General features: G+C 37.5%; 1 protein-coding gene across 8 annotated transcripts in view; it reads left to right on the top strand.

The window, feature by feature from the left end:
• Positions 1–24,379, top strand: part of STXBP4 (syntaxin binding protein 4) — a 187,693-nt gene that overhangs the window by 31,058 nt on the left and 132,256 nt on the right. For all 8 annotated transcript variants that reach the window (XR_010124586.1, XR_008494944.2, XM_054456389.2 and 5 more), the window contains exons 7-8: positions 959–1,034; positions 7,692–7,783. Coding sequence is in view for 6 of the 8 variants with exons in the window: in XM_054456389.2 (XP_054312364.1) it covers positions 959–1,034; positions 7,692–7,783 (168 nt within the window). In the remaining 2 variants the exon portion in view is untranslated. The remainder of the gene's footprint in view (positions 1–958; positions 1,035–7,691; positions 7,784–24,379) is intronic.

Below are 24,379 nucleotides of genomic sequence, written 5' to 3'. Positions count from 1 at the left end.
TCTTAAATTTCTCTATATATGCACTCCATAAATTCCCTATACATTTTTACATTGGTTATGTACATAAAGAATTATTTCAGTAAAATTGTTAACAAATTAATATTTCTTTGAAAGATTTTTTCTTTTTTTCTATTTAAAATTTTTATGCTGTGTTTTCAGTAAACATATTTTAAGTCAGCATGTCCTGTGTCCAGGAGCATGATTGGTTAGAAAATACCAGCATGACAAAATGGTTCCACAAAGATATGCCTAGATATCAATCAAAACTATGTTAAGAATGTCATATTTAGTTTCAGTTGGTTTAGTTATTTGCCATTTCTGTTCTCTGCTTGACTGAAGTCAGTCCATCTTCCTTTTTGTTCCTTAGCTTCTTTCCCACACAGTGAGGCTAATCCCAGGCATCCAATCTAGGAGGGTATTGCTCCTTCATGTGTGCATGCTATAGTTCACCCAAGTAGAATCACACAAAATGGGGAATTTCTATATCAGAATTAACATACTCAATTACTAACTGCTATATTATCCTACAAATTATAGTTACAGAATAAAGTGTGTATTATTTATATCTGTGTTAGCTGTAAAATAGGAAACTTAGGCTTTTAGTCAGTAGAATAAAATTCGTCAAAGGTAACTTCAGTCTCTGGTACATGCTGAACAGAGACAGAGTATAAGATTTTCTGTCAGCCCCTTATACTTTGTCACTTGGAGCTATAATACTTTTAAAAGACAAGATGTGTGGCCTTATATTTTGTTATCCTTGGATGTGGTAGAGCTGAAAGCAATTGTTACCTTTAATTCTGAATTGCTTTGTTTGAAGATGCATAGACCAAAATTTTAGAGGGTTCATATTTGAGGGATAATTACTTTAATCTCTTTAACCATTCTTTTTATGTTAACATGGGCTTCAAGTGACCTACTTTAGTAAATGACATTGCATGTTCTTCATTTTCTTTCACAGATAAAAACTGGATACAACAAAACAGTACAGATTCCAATTACTTCAGAAAACAGTACTGTGGGTTTGTCTAATACAGGTAAATACACATTTAATTTCTATTTCCTGTTTTTTATTTCAATTCTCTTTCAGTGATGACTATGTAATGTGACTTAAGACTTTGAAGAAGGGTGAATTATGCCTTTGTTCCTTCAGTGAATGAAAAAGTAAAAATAATGTCTTTCCATTGGCCCCTGTTAAAGTATGACTTTTATTAGAAATTGCCCTGAACAAAGAGTTGAAGTTTCAAAAGATGCATTGTCATAACAGTGTTTATGAAGCTATAATAATTAATGAATTGTTTAAATCAAATAATGAAAAGTCTTCTATAAAGATCAAGATTAGGTTGCCTTGTCCTTTTAGTGCAATACTGATGAGGCATATTAAATACACCTTTCAGAAAACACATTATAGAAGGGAGCATACCTTAAGAAAAGAAATGTATCTTGTTTTTTTGGAAGAAATCATATGGATATCAATTAGAAAGGATGTCAGTATTGTTAATTCATTATTATTGATTCTTAATTACCATAAAATGATTTACTGACTTTTTAAAACAATAAAGCGTTAATTATCTAAGCCAAATGTAAAATAAGGATTTTTATTTGGCTGTAAGGTGCTTACAGGATCAATACGAAGAAAAAGTCCCCTGAAATTATCTCCAAAAGTTAAACACAACAATGATAAAAAGACTAAACATAACTGAAAAACTAATTATATATGCCTAATTATAATGTAAATTTTTACCTGTATATTTTAATTTTGTTTTAATAGCATTATTTATATAAGAACTGAAAAATAAGGAAGCGTTAATTTAAATTAGATAGCTACCTATCTTTTTTTTGAGATAGATTCTTGCTCTGTCGAAGCTCCGCCTCCTGGGTTCACGCCATTCTCCTGCCTCAGCCTCCCAAGTAGCTGGGACTACAGGCGCCCACCACCATGCCCGGCTAATTTTTTGTACTTTTAGTAGAGATGGGATTTCACCATGTTAGCCAGGATGGTCTCGATATCCTGACCTCATGATCTGCCTGCCTTGGCCTCCCAAAGTGCTGGGATTACAGGCGTGAGCCACCGCTCACGCCTGGCTCAATAGCTACCAATCTTTACAGGAGTTTATACTATATTCCACAGTAGTTTACTCCGATTTGGGGTGGTATTTACCAGTGGGTTAATAGCAATCTTAAGCCATGAGTTATATTACCTTTTACTTAGATTTATTGACGCTTAGAAACTTTATACCATTATTCCTCTTACATAATTAATTTCCAGTCTCTGCATGTACTGTATTTATTTTAAACTGGGAACCCTTATGAGAAGAAAAGGACAAATGAAACAGTCATGAGATGAGCATCAAAATTGCTAGATGATGGAGGTCAGAATCCTTTATTCCTTGATATTATAAAATATTAATAATTATATAACATGTTTTTAACTTTTAAAGTAATTGAACTATTCAATGCCTCTTTTAACCTTTTATTCAGTAAGGATTTACTATGTTATACGTGTAGAATACAGTACAACGGGAATTATGAAGAAATTAGGATATTTTCTGTGAGATATTAATAGTATATTGTGAAATAAAACATGGGGCTAAAAATTCTAATATTCAAATTAGGAAACATTCTAATTTATATGCATGTATTTGTTTATAGATGTGTGTGTATGTTTATTTTATCAAGCAGCTACTATTTGCAGTTTTTTGTGTTAATCGGAGCAGGATATGGGTGGTTTTGTTACTCTAAAAAGCATTCTGTCTTGTGGATGAATAACACATTTACACAAATTATGTAAAGACATGAACAAAGAGGCCTAAGGAAGGAAGTAGTGAGTGCTATGAGTATGGTATAAGGAAGGCACAGTGGTTACCACGAGGCTCTGAATACAGACTCAGTGTTCAAGTTCTTGCTTTCATCTTATTAGCTCTGTAACCTTGAAATAGTTACAAGTTACATGGAGTTGTTATGAGGATTAAACAAGATTATGCATGTCAGGCACTTATATTGTAATTAGTGCATAGTATATGCTTACTAAATTTTCCTGTTACTAATAATATAGAACCTATAGCTTAGAATGTAGCTCAGATAATATTCTAGGTCATGTTTATAGAGCAGAAGGAAAAGCTTCCAATTCTTGATTCAATTTTATGTCCTCCCCTTGACCCCAAAAACTAGTATATAATAAGGAATCTGTCACAATATGCAGAAATTAAGAAAAATTTCTTGGCAAAAGTCAGACGTTATCCAAATCTTGAAAAAAGTGGTAAACATCAATTGATAACTGAACACAGGAGATCGTTTCAAGTTAAGGAAGCACCACAAATAAAAGCATAGAACTAAGGATGCGCTAGATGTCAGATGACTCTAAGAGTCAGGTGTGATTAGAGCAGAGATCTTGTTAACAATGAATGAACTCAGGTAAATTTATACCAGTCGCTATAAGAATAGTGGTAGATTTTGTAATAGAAAAATAGGTTAGTGAAAAATATATTTAAGTAAGTTATAGGTAAATATTTAAATACAATTAAGACGGAACATTTTTCTAGAGTAGAAAGTGCATCAACTCAGTCTCATTTTCTTCTACATAAATGTAGTAGGCAAGATATTTCTGGGGAGTGGAAAAAAGGCAAAATCACCTCTAAATTATCTCTAGATAACTTATATACATTGTGATTTGCATATTATAAGTACCTAATTATAGATTGTTACAAATCAGAAATTAACCATCACTTCTAGATTTCTTCAGTTACCTGATACTAATTCAAAAAATATAAACAAATTTTAATGTTAACCTCAACAAAAGTAAATGTATTAGATAGTTCTATTTCTGTTCTTATCTAAAAATCATCCCAAAGTGTAAAATTGGTTAGAATTTTTAAAATTCACATAATATTTAAATGTTTTCAAAAATGATGCTATTACAGAAATTTATTTCAAAATCCAGAGTTGTTTACTAGTGTTATATATAAGTTGAATAACACATGAGTTTGGAAGTGAGCTAACAATATACTAAAGACATTTCTAAGGATAGCAATAAACAATTGTTGCAGCCAGGTGCGGTGGCTCACATCTGTAATCCCAGCACTTTGGGAGGCTGAGACGGGCAGATCACTTGAGGTCAGGAGTTCGAGACCAGCCTGGCCAACATAGTGAAACCCCGTCTCTATTAAAAATAGGAAAAAAAAAATTAGCCAGGCACGGTGGTGCACGCCTGAAGTCCCAGCTACTTGGGAGGCTGAGGCAGGAGAATTGCTTGCTTGAACCCGGGAGGCAGAGGTTGCAGTGAGCTGAGATTATGCCACTGCACTCCAGCCTGGGTGACATAGCAAGATGCCATCTCAAAAAAAAAGAATTGTTGCATGAAGAAATACAGTCATTATTTTAACTTTACTAATAGAGCATAAAGCCTTAATTCCTTTAGACCAAGTCTTTTGAAACTGAAACAAAATAGTCATGGGGAAAAATATCCATTCAGAATTCATGGTATTAAGCAAATTGTATTGATCCTTTCCTTATAAAACATTCCTTTTCTTCTGCTGCTACAAAGAGGATAGGAACAGAAGATCCGAGAGAGGCCAGGCATGGTGGCTCATGCCTATAATCTCAGCACTTTGGAAGGTCAAGATGGGAGGATCATTTGAGCCTAGGGATTCAAGACCAGCTTGGGCAACATTGTGAGACCCTGTCTCTACAAAAATTAAAAAATTAGCTGGGCATGGTGGCATACACCTGTGGTTCCAGCTACTTGGGAATCTGAGGTGGGAGGATCGCTTGAGCCCAGGAGGTTGAGGTTGCAGTGAGCTGTGTTCAGGCCACTGCACTCCAGCCTGGGAGACAGAGCAAGACCAAGACACTGTCTCTAAAGAAAGGAGAAGGAGGAGGAAGCGGGAGGAGGAGGAGAAGGAGACGGAGGGAGAAGGAGAAGAAGCAGGGAAAAGGAGAAGAAGCGGGGAGAAGGAGAAGGACAAGAAGGAGAGAGATCCAAGAGAATAATAAGCCATACTTAGAAAAACTCACTCCCCCAGAAAGGAGCAAATAAAGAGCTTGGAGCTGGGATAGAGAGATGTCATTGGCAGATGAGGAAAACTTCTATGAGGGGCTTTCAGGTAAAGTTACTCTGAATTGACAAAGTGTGCTGGAGTGATACACAGACCCTCTTAAGGTTTTAACTCAAAAGTAAAGGTCTAAGTTGTCTGGAAAAAACAAGATTTTGTTAAGCCCTGATTGCATATTGTTAAATGAAGGTTAGTATAATTTTACATTAAATCTCCTTATAATACAGTGTCTCTGTATTGATATTAACAATACTGTGTAAGTTTTCACAGTAGTTTTCTATGATATTGTTGATCTTCTAACTTCTATGAGGCAGTCTGGTTTATTCCCCCTACTTTATAGACAAGCAAACTGATTATGAAAGATGTTGAACACACTTAAGAACATTGGTCTGGAGTCACAAGAGATTAGACTCCTAACATTATAATGTACTAGCTATGTAACCTAGGCTAATTTCTTTACCTTTTCCTGCCTTGGTCTTTTATCTTTGGGATGGGAATAATAACACCTGTGGTCACTGTGGTCATTGTGAAGATTAATGAGCTTATATAGGTATATAGTTTACTGTTTAGATAGAAGTAAGCATAAGTAGGAGCTTCTGTTCTTTTCACTGTTAGATATAGCAAATTTTTATGCTTTGAGGTAGGAAAACGTAAGTGAGAATACATTCCTCAGTGTGTGAATGTTGTGGGTGTTCCTGTCTCACCTTCTCTCATTCTCCTCTCTCCCCCTTGCTCTCCCCTCTGCAACTCTTCCAATCACTTAACACTTGAAATGAATAATTCAAGCCCAGGTTTAGTCTTTGAGACCATAATCAGGTTCACTTGGGTCCGCCTAGTGTTAATGTGCCTTAATTGCAGGCCAAACACCAAGCTGGAAGTCATTGACAAGCTTCACATATCCAAACCTTAAAGGATGAAAAATAAAGTTATCTGCTGGTTGGTCTTCCATATCATTCCACTCCATGCTGATCTTTATACTACACTTTAGGTTTGGCACAAGATTTCTCTTAGGAGAGGAAAAAAAATTATATGTATGTATATAAAAAAATTATATGTGTATGTGTGTATATATGTATATGTGTGTATATATATGCATACCCATATATGTATATGTGTATAATATGTATATATGTATGTGTGTGTGTATATATATATATATATACACTATGTATATATTATTTTTAATTTCATAGCCAACAATTAGGTATCATGATTACAAAGGAGATTCACTTACTTTTATCAGAATTGTAAAAATTCTATTTAATACTAAAATCAGTCTTTTTCAAAGTTTAATTCCATTTGAAGCTAAAAGTCAGCATCCATTTTTTTATGATCTTGACACCTATAAGCTATATTAAAGATTTTACATAGAATGTTAAGGATGTGTTAAAGGTTTAGAGGAAGACTATTTATTTTCATATGCACTTCTTATGTTCTTAAGAGAATGCAAATCATTTTGTACTTAGAGACAGATGCTCTGAGAAATTTTAAAAAATTAAAACACTGCATAAAGATGTGACATTTTCCAAAGATTTTTCTTCTTCCTCTTGTTTCTATGTAGAACTAGTAAAATATCATTTAAAAGTGTATTTAGAATAGTGGCAATTTAGATAGTAAGATCAACATGAATTACAGGAATTTGTTTTACAAACTTTGGCATATTAAAACATACAGTATTTCAAGTTCTGGTCTTTTGTAGCATCTTTTTTATTCATGCAATAAGGACAAAGGCTCGTTTAAATAATCAGGGTATATTGAGAAGATGTAGGAAAATGGGTAAGAAGTGTATGACTTTTAGCTCTTGCAAATTTATTTATGCTACTTGAAATGTAACCTGTCTTTAAAATAAGAGATAAGATTTTTAGCTCAAAGTACAGAATCTTTATTATACTTTATGTGCAAACTTGAAATGACTTGCATTTATGGTTTTTTCCAGAGTACTTCCAGAATACACATCACAAAACACTTTTACCAGTCAAAAAAATACCAACATCTTTGAACAAAAAGACTTTTTATCTTTTTAAGGCATTGTGGTGATGTAGTAGTGGTGGGATGTATGTTTGTCTTTTAAGTTAATATATCTGTGGGACTTCACAATGCATAATTGGCTACTCTTATATCTTAGGACTTAAGTGAAGCCAGCTTATATAAAAAATTTAGACTTAAAAAAATTATGAAAACTGGCCGGGTGTGGTGGCTCACTCCTGTAATCCTGGCAGTTTGGGAGGCTGAGGCAGGCGGATCACCTGAGGTCAGGAGTTCAAGACCAGCCTGGCCAACATAGTGAAACCCTGTCTCTAACTAAAAATACAAAAATTAGCCAGGTGTGGTGGCATGCACCTGTAGTCCCAGCTACTCGGGAGGCTGAGGCAGGAGAATCACTTGAACCCAGGAGGCAGACATTGAGCCAAGATCGTGCCACTGCACTCCAGCCTGGGCAACAGAGTGAGACTCTGTCCCAAAAAAAAAAAAAAAAAAAGAAAGAAAGAAAAAAGAAAAAATTATTATGGAAACAAAGCTAAAAGCTGCTAACTGATTAGCTAGAATTATTTTTGAACAGCAGGAACTCACAACATATCCTGTCAAATGAAAATTTCGGTTCCAATTAAGTTCCCAATTAATGTGCACCCTGTTGTCTCTTAGATGTTGCTTCTGCCTGGACTGAAAATTATGGACTACAAGAAAAGATCTCCCTAAATCCCTCTGTTCGCTTTAAGGCAGAGAAACTGGAAATGGTAAATCCTTTAAATTTTCATTTTTCTTCCGTAAGACAAAAACAGGAAAGAAGTATTCTTCTTTGAGAGGATAAAGTACTGGAGTCATTAGTTTCTTGAAGTTACTTATTTACAATTAAATGAATGGCAGTTTGGATTTAAATTATTTAATTCACGTTTGAATTTGGTAGTTCATGGTGGTTCACTAGTACAAAATAGAAATAAGATCTTTCATAACTAAATTGGCATTTGGATCAAACAGTTTTCTCCTCTGAGAATAAGACAAATGTGATTTTTACAGTCTAGAATAAATGGAAAGATGTAAGAAATTAATGCAAAGTAGATGAGGCTTCATAATGGCAATAAATGCAATCAAGTAATAGTCCATTATTCAATTTTTTTCAAGTAAAGGGAAACAAAATTTTAAAGAACAAAATAGTCAGATGTCCACTAAATACAGAAAGATGGTGGCAATATACTAAAGCACTGAAAAATAGTCCTGGGGAAAGTGTAACATTGAGACTCTCATGTAAAAGAACCTTAAGATGATTGAAAAAGAAAAATTAAAGGCAGAAAAGCACTCGAAAGCATTTCTTATCAGATTACCAGGGATCTGAAGGGAAAAATAAGTCACTTTTTTTTTTTTATGTAAAATGGATATACTGCTGAAAGACCACAACCTCTACCTTCCAGTCATTTTTTGAAGATAAAGCATTTTTACATTTTAGGAAGAGTATAAAAATGCATAGCTAAAATAAAGCACACAATCTGTTTATTCCCATATCCCCACCTTTGCTTGGTCCTATGATAGTCCTTTCTCATTGCCAATTTGAATCTTATCTAAATTCTAACTCAAACAGGGGAGAAAAGATTTCTCACCCATCAGTAGATTCATGGCTAAGACACCTATAACAAAAGACAGATTAACAAGAAAATAGCATGCAGATTTATTTAATGTATGTTTTACATGACATGAGAACCTTCAGAAATGAAAACCCAAAGAAACAGGGAAAACTGTATTTTTATGAACAGTCATACAGAAGTGTAATTGGAGCACAAAAGGGTGTAATCTAATGGTAATAAACTGGGGGGAGCATAGCAAGGCCTGTTTGTTCAGATTCTTAACATCTCTGTGTCTTCAGAGTTGAAGATATTTCCCTTCCTCTGGGTATAGGGAAGTCCTCTCTGGAATGAGGGTCTTTTAATCTACTTTTAGGGGAGGATCAGCTGGGTTTTATGGCCCACTTCAGGGGAGAAAAGGTGAGAGAAGGTAAGAAAGACCTTCCTGCTTCTGCTGTTTTCTTGAACACCAAAGTGCCATACTTTGAGGCAGCATGTCCTGGATTTTGTCATTCAATTCCATCTCCTTCATTCAGACTTTGCTAACTATTATAGTTCGGACCAACATCGCCTTCTTTTGCACATTAGTAGCACTTACCTTCACTTTTTGGTGCCCTATAATCTTTTCTATATCTTGTTTTATCAATGAAATTATAAGTGTCTTCACCACAGACCCTGTAGTACCTATTAGTGTTTAAATAGCTGCTTTGTGCTCCATAAAATTTTCCAATTAATTAGATACTTGAGATGTCTCCTTTATACTTTCAAAATCCTGAGTATCTTTTGTAACGTGTGTTTATGTTTGTGGCTAAAATGTAAGTTCTGGCTAATGCTTGGTCTGCAATCAGTTAATGGTAATATTTTCAAAAATAGAGTGTTTGAAGTTTAAAAGCATGACTATTACATATCTAGAAAGGAATAATTATTCAATGATATTGATTTAGTATACATTTCTGAACATCCAAGATTTAATACCATTCTTCTGGATAAGGAGAAATTTATCCAGCTAACTGCTTTACCTGAAAGACTTTGTTATTTTACTTAGTTTAAATTTTTCTAGCACATGATATTATTTTTAATCTGATTAATATTCTTAGAGGTATGAAAATCGAAATTTGTATTGATTCTGAGAACTATGAGTTGCTTGGCCATTAAATCCAAATTCCAGTTTTGGTTCCCCTTTAAGCCTAAACAAATTATTTTTGTGGAAAAGTTAAATGCCAGTTTTACATCAAAGAAACCCACATTTGATATAAATTCAGCCTCTGCTCTTAATCAAGATAGACTTGTTAATTTTATTTAGTAGAGCATTCTTTTTTTCAGTTTGAAACTATATTTCTCTTAATAACTTTTTTCGTGAAATCTACATTATCATCTATCCACCCAAATTATTTCTTGAGCTACTCTTCTTGTTTTGCATTACTGATGCAATACAAAACAAGTAAAAGCTATTACTTGTTTTGTACATACTGATATTAATGTCATAATATCAGTATCACCTCAGCTTGAAATAGGTCCTTCTCTTTTGGTTGCTACTTTGTAGACAGATTCAGCTTTATTGTCCATTATGTTTTAACATATTCCTATTCAGTAATAAATAAAGCCAATGTGATCAGGTATTTAAAATAAAATAAAATACAATAGTATATTTTTTAATCTTCTATAAACATTACATGTGGCAGCTCGAAAATTGGTGTTTTAATAAAATTTCACAAGGAAAGGATGTTTACTAATTATGAATGTATTAAGTAATTAGCCTACCCAGTACAATTTTTAAGGAAAGCAGAGAGGTTAGAATTTGATTAAGGAAATTGCCTGTCAAGACAATGTCATATATATATACACACACATACAAACATATATATGTTCAGACATATGTATATATACATGTGGCATTGTCATGAAGTCTTCTAATATTAAACTTATAAATATGTATTATAAACTTAGTAAATAGGGATACAATTTATTGCTTGGCTTGAAATCCAAATATCGTACCTCTGCATTATCTGTATATTTATACCTATGGAAGATGCTCTGGGATATGGATGCCATTTCGCTGATATTTACTTTTACCTCTTGCCATTTCTGTAACATTTCAAGAAAACTGTAGAGAGCAATGGCATACCCAATGTCTCATTATAGTTAATGAAATGTTCTTTGTATTAGGCTGAAAGGTGTGTGACTAATATTGTAACAAAGTAATTTTTAAAATTCATCATTCAGACATCAGAAAAACTTAAGTACATTTATTTGTCTAATTAACAAACTTTTATTTTTGCTTCAGGTTAAAAGATGATCTTAGTCATTTAATAAATTATTGGAACCAACTTTTTATTTTACTTTTTTCCCCATACATACTCTGCTTACATATGGGACCTACTCTTTGATAAAACATGTTACTTCCAACTTAAATTTAAGAGCTTACCTAACATGACATGCGGTATTCATCTAGTGTGAATTTTACTTTCAACAAAACTTTCATTTATTACTAAGCTTAGCTCTAGATCAATGTACACTATAGTTAATTGCATTGTGTAATTTTATTATTACTTAATGTAAGAATTACCATATATTGAGCACCTTCTATGATAGACACTTTATTTGCATTATTTTTATAAAATTGTTTTCTTTATATTAAAACATTAATCATGTACAAGAATGTATGTATTATACACATACAGTTTAAAGAATAATAAAACACACATTTACCCATCACCCAACTTAAGAATCAGAACCTTTGACATTGGTAATGTATTTCTTCTTGATCATATGTACCTCTCCCCAAAAGAGAGGAAATTTTGAGTTTGTCATTTCTGTATTTTTTAAAAATTTTCAGTTAATTTAAGTACTGTGGGATCAAAGAGTTTGTTCATTTTCTTTCTTTTTTTTTTTTCTTTGCAGTTGCACAGTTTAATAGAGTGAAAACAGAGCTCCCATAACAAAGGGAGGGGACCCAAAGAGGGTAGCCGTTGGCAGCTCGAACGCATGGGTTTATATCCTGATCATTGTCCTTCCTGCTGTACTCTGGGGCAATAAATTATTGGCTATTTCTTTACCTCCTGTTTTTGCCTAATTAGCATTTTAGTGAGCTCTCTTTACTACCCGATTGGTCGGTTGTGAGCTAAGTTGCAAGCCCCGTGTTTAAAAGTGAATGCGGTCACCTTCTCAGCTAGGCTTAGGGATTCTTAGTCGGCCTAGGAAATCCAGCTAGTCCTGTCTCTCAGTCCCCCCTCTCAACAGGAAAACCCAAGTGCCACTGGGGAGATTGGCCGACGACCGCTCTAACTGCTTCCTGCTGAATTGGGGTGTAGTAGGATTTGTGCAGTTGAGATTTCCTCAGGAGGGGTGCCTTCGATGTCATTAACATTGGAGCATGGGCTAGCAGGCTGGTCCAGGGGTCCGCGGTAGATCTTAGTCATGGACTGCATCAGGCACTCCATTTGAAGAACTATTTATAGTTTTACAGCTTCGATTCTGGAAGAGACAAACTTAATAAGGAGTTTAAAGACACAGGGATTGAAATGTGTAGCCTGCAGCGCAGGGGATTATTTCTTCGGCACACTTCACAGTGCACCATTGGTTAGCTGCAGGCAAAAGTATTTTTCCTTCTTCGGTGGCTAGCCATCTTGAGGGGAGGAAACTGTGTCCTCATGAGGTTCCCCATTCTATTTCTTCTTCTGAGTACTGGGGCTTCGTTTCCCAGAGGGGATTACCCCATAGTAGGGTTCCTTCTATAAGCATTTCTAATGGAGGGTCCTGCCTTGCAGCTCTTTTTGCTTCAATATCTGCTTGGCAGTTCCCTTCTATTTCCCTTTCCTTTCCTTTCTGATGACCCCAGCAGTGTAAGACTGCCACCTCTTTAGGTTTCTGTATTGCCAGTAATAATCTCCTAATGGCTTCCTGATGTGTGATAGGTGTTCCCTCGGAAGTTAGGAATTCCCTTTCTCTCCATATTGCCTCATGGGCATGGAGGACTAGGTAACCATACTCAGAGTCTGTATATATATTTACCCTTTTTCCTTCTCCTAATTCTAGTGCCCCAGTGAGGGCTATTAGTTCTGCCAGCTAAGCACTAGTTCCTGGAGTGAGGGGATTACTTTCAAGTATTCCATTATCACTGACCACTGCATACCCCGCTTTTTGAAGTCCTTTTTCTACAAAGGAACTTCCATCAGTATAAAAGTTCAGGTTGGGATCAGTCAAGGGAGCCTGTAGAAGGTCCCCTCGAATGGCGTAGGTTTGAGAAATTATTTGTTGACAGTTATGTTCTATCTTCATTGTCTGGAAGAAATGTGGCTGGGTTAAGAGTTGCACAGGTGCACAGTTGCAGCACTGGCCTTTCAAGTAATAGAGCCTGGTATTTAAGTAAACAGTTGTCTGACAGCCACAAGTCTCCTTTAGCAGTGAGTATGCTGTTCACATCATGAGATGTCCACACAGTAAGATCTCTTCCCTGTATTATTTTAACTGCTTCAGATACTAAGACTGCTACTGCCACCACTACCCATAAACAATGAGGCCAACCCTTTGCCACTACGTCAATTTATACGGGTTGCAAGCTTGTCCCTTGGACCTGTGTAAGTAGTCCCAGAGCTATTTGTTTTTTCTGTGACATATAAAGAAAAATCTTGCCCCATTGGCAAGCTTAACACTGGGACTTGGGTTAAGGCCTTCTTTAGGGCCTGGAAAGCCACTTTTGCTTCAGATATCCATCTTACTAAATGGATATTGGCTTTCTGAGTTTCCTTAATTACTGTATATAATGGCCTGGCTATTTCACCATACCTGGGAATCCATATTCGGCAGAAGCCTCTTATGCCAAGGAACCCTCTTAGTTGCTTTAGGGTTTTGAGATGAGGATAAGCCAGTATAGGCTGGATACGTTCCTCACCGAGGGCCTTGGTGCCTTTGGATAATTTTAGCCCTAAGTATTTAACCTGTTGTGAGCAGAGCTAAGCCTCCTGTTTGGAAACCTTGTAGCCACAGGTGGCGAGGAAATTTAAGAGCGCTTGGGTGGCTTGATGGCACAAGGTTTCTGAACAGCCAGCTAAAAGTAAATCATCCACGTACTGAAGGACAAGAGTGTCCAGGTGTGATAACTGGCTCAAGTCTTGGGCTAATGCCTGGCCAAATAGATGGGGGCTATCCCTGAACCCTTGAGGTAAAACACTCCAGGTGAGTTGAGACATTGGGTTTGAAGGATCTTCAAAGGCAAACAAGAATTGAGAGTCAGGACGTACAGGGATGCAGAAAAAGGCATCCTTAAGGTCCAGGACTGTAAACCACTCTGATTCCTCTGGTATTTGGGAAAGCAGAGTATAAGGGTTAGGTACAGCTGGGTATAGAGGGACAACGGCCTCATTGATAATCCTGAGATCTTGCACTAACCTCCACTGTCCATTGGGTTTCTGTACTCCTAAAATTGGAGTATTGCAGGGCTATTGCATGGTTTTACTAGACCTTGGGTTTTTAGGTCCTTAACAATTTTTTTGAGTCCTTGTTAGGCCTTGGTTCTAAGGGGGTACTGCCTTTGGGGGAAGGGAGGCAGAATCCTTTAGTTTAATTTGAACAGGACAGGCATTCTTTGCTCATCCATATTGTCCTCCTGTTGTCCAGACTTCAGGATTAATTCCTTCCTCAAGCAGGGGACAACAAATGGGTGTTCCTTCTCCTATGTTCAGGTGTATAATGGCCCCTGCTTTTGCTAGAATGTCTCTCCCTAACAAGGGAGTAGGGCTTTCAGGCATAATTAGAAAAGCATGTGAAAAGAGTCAAATTCCCTAGTTACAACTTAGTGACTGGGAGAAGTGATCTAGTGACTGGCTGTCCTAGGACCCCTTGGATGGTGACAGACCTGGAGGACAGTTGTCTGGGACAGGAGATTAAGACTGAGAAGGCCACACCAGTGTCCAGGAGACAGTTAACCTCCTGGCCCTTAATGGTCAAGCATACCCGGGGCTCTGTGAAGGTGATGGCATGGGCTGGCACTTCCCCGGGCACCTTCAGTCCTGCTGCTGGATCCATCTGGTTAGTGGCTTCTGACTCAGAGGACCTTTGTCCCCTGGGGCAATTGGCCTTCCAGTGATTCCCTTGACATAAGGGGTATGGACAAGGGGGCAGCTTATTTCTACTTGGACAATCTTTTTTAAAGTGTCCTCGTAGGCCACAGTGGAAGCAAGCCCTATTAGGCATTCAATTTGCCCAGCTTTTCCCTTTTCCAGAGTCGCCAAAGTCTGCTTGCCTGAGGGCCATGACTAAAGTGGTGGCCTTTTTTTTTTTTTTTATCCCGTTTGTCCCATTCTGCCTGCTCCTCCTGATCTCTATTATAAAAAACCGAAGTTGCCAAGTTCATTAGGGTTTCTAAGTTTTGCTCTGGGCCTAAGGCGGACTTTGAAGTTTTTTCTAATGTCTGCAGCTGACTGAGTGATAAACTTATCCTTTAAGATTAGTTGGCCTTCAGTAGAGTCAGGTGACAGAGAGGTATGCTTTCTCAATGCCTCCCTTAGTCTCTCCAAAAAGGCGGTAGGATTTTCTTCCTTTCCTTGTGTTATAGTGGACATCAGTGAATAATTCACAGGCTTCTTCCTAGTTTTCCTTAGTCCTTCTAGCACGCAAGTTAGCAAATGTCTGTGGCACCAATCTCCATGTTCTGATTCTGTGTCCCAGTGAGGGTCTGCACTGGGAACTGCCTGCTGGCCTGTGGGGAATCGTTCTCTTTCCTCTGTTGTCATCCTATCGTTGACCTAACTGAGATACCAGAGATTGCCAAACTCTCGGGCTGCAGTTATGGCGGCACTTCTCTCATTTGGGGTTAGTGTCTGATTTAGCAGTAACATTATATCTCTCCATATCAGATCAAAGGATTGTCCTAACCCTTGTAAAGCATCAGTATAGCCATCAGGGTTATATGAGAATTTACCTAGGTCTATTAAGTCTGAGAGAGAAAAAGGTACATGCACTCTGGCTGCACCAAATTCTCCTCCTCCCACTGCTTGGAGTGGGCATAATCAGGGAGTACTGGCACTCTTTGGTTCGTTGTTTACCCCTTTGTCTATCTCCTTTTGTACCGTTTGGGTTGAAGGGGGGGTCCTTATTAGTTGGGGAAGGAGTCAGGGGGACACTGGGGTAGGGAGGTAGACTCTGAGGGCTTCCTGTAGGGCATAAATCATACTTTTTACATAATTGCGAGTTGTCTCTTAATGAAAAGAAAGTTTGTACATATGGCACTTCAGTCAATTTGCCTTCTTTTCTACAAAAGAGGTCTAGCTGTAAGATGGTGTTATAATTTATATTTCCCTCAGGAGGCCAGGTTTCTCCCCCTTGAAGAGGATATCATGGCCAGGCAGTACTGCAGAAGAATATAAGTCGTAGCGTCTGAGGGTCAAATTGGTCCCAGTTCTCCAGAATACATCTTAGGGGCGTTTTTGCCTTGGAGAGAACGTTTCTCTTCTGAAAAAAGAACATAGGGATGCCAGCACCCCTACTCATTTTCCAATGAGCATTAGTCCTAGAGCGTCCTTTATGGTCCTAATGCTTATTCCTTTCCAGGGTGCGTCACCACCCATGGACCTCTGTTTATCGGTTTAGTTACGCTCACCTATATAGCAGTCCTGCTCCTATTTTCTCGCCTTTCTAGACCACAAAGAAAGGGGTCCAGGCTGCTGGATTCTAGTCCTTTACCAGCGTGTCCAATGTTGCCTTTGTGCTCAGGGGTGAGTCCTAGAGCTGGGCTGGGTTCCTGAGTATTTCATAACAACCCAGCTGCCCCATCAAAATGCATTCCCATAAATAGTTCTTATGCAAATTCGTTTCAGAGAGGGTGTAGGTAACCTTTGGAGTCAGGATTGAGATAGTCTTTTTGATTCTGTAAGTACTTTAAGGCTTGGCTGAGTGCAAACAGCTCTCACGTTTGAGGAGACCAATTATTAGGCAATTTTTCTAAATCTGCTTCCACAAGATTCTCGCTATCAATTACTGAATACCCATTGTGGGTTTTTCCTCAATCACCTGGAAGGAACCATCTATCGTCCTGAAGGGAGTTCCTCCTAGGTCTGGTTGGACCTTTGTATGGTAATTAAGATTTAAATCCCCTGTAAGGAAATCTGCTGTGTTAAGGGAATTATCAGTGGTGTTAAATTACCTTTTTCTAACAGAATAGCCCCATACTTTTAAGATTTTTGAGTTAGTAAGCTACCTTTTTGCTTTTTTGACTTAGAATAATTCTGAACTGGTGAGGTGTGTTCACAATGAGGTTTCCTCTAAAAGTTACTTTTCTACTTCTGTTAGCAAAGCAGTTGCCACTACAGATTGAATGCCTCTGGGCCGTCTGCGGGTTACTGGGTTAAGGATTTTTGATAGGAAGGCTACGGGTTGTCAGTGGTCTCAGTATTTTCAGGCTACACCCTTATTTGCACTGACAACAAGGTAGTATTGGAGTGTTATAGGGTCACGGAGAAGACCTTCAATTATCAATTACAGGTTTTAAATTTACCCTGGATTTTAAAGGAATAGGGCACACTGTTTTTTTACTATTTCTATCTTTCTCTTTCTTTCTCTCTTTGACTCCCTTTTTCTCCTCTGTCTCTTTTGCCTCTCTGCCTGTCTCTCTCCTCTCTGCCTCTGTCTCTCTCCTCTCTGTCTCTCTCTCTGTTTGTCTCTCTGTCTCTTTTCTCTTAGCCATTTACAAACTTGGGGCCCTGGCAAGGGTGATGAGGAATGGGTCCTACATGACTGCCCATGTCAAGAGCTGTATGCCTAAATTGGGAGGGACAAGACACCAGGGACAAGACTCCCTGGGTTTATAGCCTAGATGCCTAAGGACGCAGCAGCGTAGAGCTTCCTTAGATCCCTTTGGAGATACAACTTGCTAGAGGAAATGAAAGTCTGAATCATTAGTACCTAGGAGGCAGGGATCAGAGGAAGTAGATTCAGAGGTAAGAAGAATTTGGGGGCTACACTTTCAAGAAAGTCGTGGTCGGGACCCAGGAGGTATGGGTTAGAAGGAAAGGTAGGAGTGCACGCGTGGGCGACTGTTGAACAGAGACTTCTGGCTGCGCCATGATCTCAACTGGCTAACGCTGGGAGTTCGGGACGACAGCTTTCTGCCTCCAGTCGGCCCTTGGCTTCCCCAAGAAAATTGAAAGCGGAAGCTAGTTCTAGGCAGACGAATGCTCCCAACCCAGAAGGGTTGGGAGTTGTTAGAAAGCCCTCCCCCAGACAGCCTCACACCTGAGTCTTAAGTCTGGCGGCCATGCTAATCGTTTTTAACTGGCTGACAGGTGCCCAGTATTTTCCTCCAATTCTAAGGAAAGATAGGACAGAATAGCAAGCAAAAGTGGTCCAATATTACTCACCGCTTTGGAGGTCCCTTCATGGTCGCCAAAATGTTACTGGGGGTCCTCGCTCCCAGGGCTCCCAAGATGGTGGTGGGCCACTTCCAAGACGGTGGCAAGCCTTGTGTTCTCTGACCTTGGGTTCTTGGCCTCACGGATTCCAAGGAATGGAATCTTGGGCCATGTGGTGAGTGTTAGAGCCCTGTTAGAAGCTGTGGGTCACAGAAGGGAACCCGGGGAACCCAGTGACTAGTGTTGGGCTCAATTAGGACGAACCCTGGCACTTAGCCATGCAGGAACAATGGCAAGCCTTTAGCCCGAACAGGAGCGGCAATGGGCACCTTGCTGGATCAGGAGCACAGCGGACACCCTGCCGGACTGAGAGGGATGGAAGTCAGCAGCGGGTCTGCGACGGCGGCAAACAGCAGTGGTGGGCGGGGAGCGAAAGCTCAGCTCCAGCCATAACAAACACGGACCAGAAGAGTGCAGTTGCAAGATTTAATAGAGTGAAAACAGAGCTCCCATAGAAAGGGAGGGGACCCAAAGAAGGTAGTCCGAGTTTGTTTATTTTCAATTTACATGAGGTGTGTTTCATGCATCCGTGTGAAGAGACCACCAAACAGGCTTTGTGTAAGCAACAAGGCTGTTTATTTCACCTGAGTGCAAATGGGCTGAGTCCGAAAAAGGAGTCAGCAAAGGGTGGTGGAATTATCATTGGTTCTTATAGGTTTTGGGATAGGTGGTGGAGTTAAGAGTAATGTTTTGGGGTCAGGGGGTGGTTCTCACAAAATACATTCTCAAGGGTGGGGAGAATTACAAAGAAACTTCTTAAGGGTGGGGGAGATTATAAAGAACATTGATCAGTTAGGGTGGGGCAGAAACAAATCACAATGGTGGAATGTCATCAGTTAAGCTATTTTCACTTCTGTGGATCTTCAGTTGCTTCAGGCCATCTGGATGTATACGTGCAGGTCACTGGGGATATGATGGCTTAGCTTGAACTCAGAGGCCTGACAAGGTGTTGCTAAAATTTTTGCTTCTGTGTTTTCAGCTCCTACAAAAATGCTTGGCTCATAGTATGTGCTGAAAAAATAATTGTTGGATTAGTTAATTGTTTTCTGAAGTAGTTTTCTCAATTGTCATTCCTACTAGTCTTATGTAAGAGTTCTCCTTGCTTCATATACTTTACATTTATTCTAATTATAATATAGTTCGATATATTTCTGCCATCTTATTTTTTAAATTTATTTTGTTCTCCTTTTTTATCACTTCTTTTATTCCCCCTTTTTATTGTATTCTTTTGGTTTGATTATGTTTGATTATTTGATTAATTGCTTTTGCATTTTACTTCTTACCTCCAACTTGTTTGAAAATTGTGTCTTCTCTTGCTATTCTTTTAGTGATTTCCTTAAGATTTTAACATGCACATTTAACTTAAAAGTCTAAAGTTAATCAGAATTCCTTTGAACATACAAAGCTGTACAATACATTAATTCTGATCACCCTCTTCTCAATTTGTATACCTACAATTGTCCAATATTTTAGTTTTGGCCTATCTTTGTTTAGTCTTACAAATTAGGAATTATTAATGTCTTTGTTTAGTTTTATAAATTATGAATTATTATTATAATCTTGTAGTCAATGATAATTTAGATTTGCCCATGTTTACTATATTCTTTATTCATTGTTCTATTCTGCATTTCTGACATTTTGGGTGGTCATTTTCCCTTTTCTCTAAGTAACCCCTTTAAATGTTCTTTTGGTATAGGTTGTTAGAAAACTCTCATTTTTTTATTTTTCTGAAAATATTTTGCCCTCATTTTTGAAAGAGAATTTTATTGGGCATATAATTCCAGGGTCACAGTAATTGTCTCTAAGATTTTTGAAGCTATTATTCTCATTTTTTCTGGTTTGTGTTGTTGCTATTTTGAGAACTCAGCTGTCGCTCTGTGTTTATTTTGTAATGATCTGTGTTTTCACTATGACTGCTTTTGAAAATATTACCTGTTATTGGTGTTCTGTATTTTCACCTTGGTGTATCCAGGTGTTGATTTCTCTTATGTTAGCCTATTTAGGATTTTTCAGACTTCGTAAATCTGAAGATTTATATCTTTTTTAGGTTCTACAAAATTCTCAGCTAGCATCACTTTGAATATTGCCTCTCTTTAATTCTCTTTATTATCTGTTATCAGTTCAATTACATATTTATTAGACAGACTTGCTCATCTTCCATGTCTTTCAAGCCTCTCCTTTATATTTTGCATCTTCTTATCTATGCTGCATTTTCAACTCTTTCTCCTACACATTATTTCTCTGCTTCACTCTCTTCAACCATCTGCTATTTCACATATTCATTGAGTTTCTAATTTGTTATTGTCTACCTAGTATTTTTGTAATATATTATTCCTAACTCTTATTCTTGATTCACCTTTTTAACTTAAATATGTTAAATAAACATATTCTATGTCTAACTATACAGTAGCTGCAGTCTTTGGCTGTCAAATCTGTTTGTTTGTTTGTATGTTTACTTTTGCTTATGATGTCATATTCCCTCATATGTTGTGAATTTTTTTTAATTATACTTTTGGCCGGGTGTGATGGCTCACGCCTGTAATCTCAGCACTTTGGGAGGCCGAGGCAGGCGGATCACTTGAGGAAAGGAGTTTGATACTAGGCTGGCCAACATGGTGAAGCACCATCTCTACTAAAAATACAAAAACTAGCCAGGCGTGGTGGCACCCACCTGTAATCCCAGCTACTTGGGAGGCTGAGGCAGGAGAATCTCTTGAAGCTGAGAGGCAGAGGTTGCAGTGAGCTGAGATCATGCCATTGCACTCCAGCTTGGGTGACAAGAGTGAAACTCCATCTCAGAAAATAAAAATTAAATTTAAAAATAAAATTATACTTTCATGAAAAGTGGAATTTTATCTTTGCAGATTTTGAAGCTAATATATGAAACCTCTGGAAAAGATTTACATATGTATGTTTCTTAGACATCAGGAACTACTGGAACTAAATTCCCAAGTTGTGATTTTTCAGGCTATAAAACTATTGTACCTATCGCTATAGTTATACACTCTCAGGAAAAATATTTTTTCTTCCACCCAGATCTAAGGAAGACATATTCTGTAATGTCTGTAGGGCTTTCTTCTTAGTTTACCATTTTACTGAAAGTGTTCACTATGAGGTTCCAGCATTGTTTGGGTGATTTAATCCTGCCTCCCTGTATTAGGCCCTAGGTGCTTTCCTCCTGCTTGCGGGTTTTAAGCCATCAAGAATTAGCAGATTCTTGGGGTGGGCATGGTGGCTTATGCCTGTAAATTCAGCACTTTGGGAGGCCAAGGCAAGTGGATCGCTTGAAGTCAGGAGTTTGAGACCAGCCTGGGCAGCAAAATGAGATCCCATATCTCAAAAATTTTTTAAAAAATTAGCCTGTCGTGGCAGTACACACCTGTAGTCCCAGCTACTTGGGAGGCTGAGGGAGGAGGATCCCTTGAGCCCAGGAGTTCCAGGCCGCAGTGAGCCACGATCATGCCACTGTACTGCAGCAAGAGTGAGACCCTATCTCTAAAAATAATCATAATCATAATTTTTTTATAAAAGGTATTGGCACCCGTTGTCTTTATGCTTACTTACCTCTGCGTATTCCTGTTTCTTCATAAATTTTGGTATCACTCTCTCTCCTAAGCCGACCCAAGCATTTAAGGTGTTTGTGAGTGTTATTGTTTATTATTATTTAGTAATTTTTAAAAATGTTACTGGCGGGATTCCTCCAGGATCTTTTCTGTATTATCAGAAATAGTTACATTTTAACTTTCACGAAAATTATAAAATATTACTATGTTATTTTTTAGAAAAAAATGAGGATTTCTTAAAAATGTATCGTACAAAAATGACTCAAGAATAGTTTCACAATATGTATCAAAATTTGAATTTTGCCTATGATTTTCAGGCAATAATTCCTCATTTAAGAAATTTTCCTAAGTAAATAATTGGACAGGGGCACAATGACGTATGTGGAAGGCCGTTCACAGTGGCATTGTTTATATTAGTGAAAAATTCATGGCAATCAATAGGAGCTTGATTTAATAACACATGATATATTTAAGAGCTGTGTTCGTTGACATGGAATGCCTTTTTTTTTTCAGTTCTGTCCCTTCTGTAGGAGTGCCTTTTTAAGATAGATTTGTTCATCAATAAAATTCTGAAAGCTTTATGTACCAAAATATTAATAGTGGTTATTGCTTGCTAGTGAACTTTTAGATGTTGTTAACTTCTTTATAGATTGTTTGAATTTCTCTAATCATGAAAACATAAAATATGCAGTATCAAGGCATATATACATTCTGTTATTTTATTTTTTTTAGTCCTTTCCGTCATTCTCATGGCAATGAAGGAGGTTGTCAGAAGAGGTTGTACGTGAATCCAATTCAGCCATCTTAGATTACCAAAGATTACAAAGTTATTTATTTTTACTCAACAAATATTTATTGTTTACTTCCTCTGGTTGAGGCACTTTAGTGTTTTGGCACTGTAAAATTGGTGGTAAACAAGACAAAAAGTTGTTTCCTGGTATTTATAATTCATTGTGGTGGGGGAGGTAGAAAATTCAAAAAGCAAGTGAGTAACAAGAGTACATGTCAGACAATAAGACAGAGTGACTGGTAGATTATTTCAGATTGATAGTCATGGAAGAGCTGTCTGAGAAGGTGAAATTTAAACTGAGACATGAAGCGTGAGAATTATGGTGCTAGGGTAAAACATCTGAGATGTAAGGGAACAGTTAATGCAAAAGTACTAAGACAGGATGGAGCCTGGACTATTTTAAGAAAAAAAGAAATGTGTTCCTGGCATCATGTGATCAAGGGAAGGATTGGTACTAATGATGTAAGTCAGGGAGATAATCAGATCATTTCTTTATAGGCCAAGGTGAGGTCTTTGGATTTTATTCTGAGTTCAGTAAAAAGCCATTGAAGCATTTTTAATAGGAAAGTGACCGATGTGTGGGTATATGTGTTTGTGAGTGTATATTTTTTAACTCTTCATTATGGAAAATTTCAAATATATATCTGGAAACTGATTTTTGCCTAGTAATAACTAAATGGCATAACTTAGAGCCATAAATGCTTAACTTGGAGTTTATGAACCCCAGAAATTCTAGATTAAAATTTGCATATATGGCTATATTCTGGGAGCAGGTCCATAGTTCTTAATGGACTTTCAAAAGTATCTATGTAATCCTTGAACAGTTAGGAATAGAACTTCTAATTCTGGCAACATTGTGTAATCCAGGAAATCCAGAAGCCGCTCCTGCCATGAATTATAGGGTTGAGTCTCCCTTATCCAAAATGGTGGGAACCAGAAGTGTTTGAAATTTTTGATATTTTCAGATTTTGGAATATTTGCATGTATATGTAATGAGATATCGTGGGAATGGGACCTAAGTCTAAACAGGAAAATTTACGCCTGAGAAACAGCCTGAAAGTAATTTTATACAATGTTTTAAAATAGTTTTATCCATAAAACAAAGTTCATATACACTGCACCATCAGAAAGCAAAGGTGTTGACTCAGCCACCCGTGTGGACAATTTGTGGTGTTATGTTGGCACTCAAAAAGTTTTGGATTTGGGAGCATTTTCGATTTCGTATTTTTGGATTAGAGATGCTAAACCTGTATATAGAAACAATGAATAAAACAAAGAAGTTTTAAAAATTTGTAGTCAAGCTAGGAAGGAAGAAAAAAAAGAAGAATGGGTGAGAGGAGGGAGGGAAATCTCACAACAGAACTGTGTGAGCACTTGTGTGAGTACTGACATCATATGGCTCAAGGAAGGACTCAGACTTAGATATTGGGGCTCAGTTTTAACATGGCCTCAGGCCATTTTCAGATGGAATTCTAGAACTGGTATCTTTATTTAGAGAAACACAAGATTCTGCAAGGGCTGGTTGCCCTTTTCCAAAAAAAAACACTAGAGAAATGCTGCAACCCAAGGAAAATAGAGATAACCCCAAAGAAAGATGATTGGTACAAATGAATGGACTATTTACAAAAGTAAAAAACTGATGGCAGTTAAATATATGAAAATATGCCCTCTGCGAAAATGAAAATAAAGCAGCAGTGAGGTACAATTGCCTGCTCATTAAGTGGACAAACATAGAGTAATTCTTTACAAAGATATAGAGAAATAGCTGGGAACTCTCATGTGATACTCACGGGATTGTAACTTTAGAGAACAATTTGGCAAAACTGAACCTGCTCACATCGTTTAACCTCAAAATTCTACTTCTAGACATATACACTAGAGAAATTCTAGTGCCACCATATAAGGAGATATGTACAATGCAGTAGTAGTCAGAGCTTTTCAGCTATATCAGGTTCTCTTCCTTGTCAGCCGGTGATACAATTGTACTTTCCCATGTTCTTTAATAAAGAGCCAGCGTGCA

Source organism: Pongo pygmaeus, chromosome 19 (genome assembly GCF_028885625.2).
Source record: "Pongo pygmaeus isolate AG05252 chromosome 19, NHGRI_mPonPyg2-v2.0_pri, whole genome shotgun sequence".
Classification (NCBI taxonomy): domain Eukaryota; kingdom Metazoa; phylum Chordata; class Mammalia; order Primates; family Hominidae; genus Pongo; species Pongo pygmaeus.
This window is presented reverse-complemented; position numbering and strand designations above follow the sequence as displayed.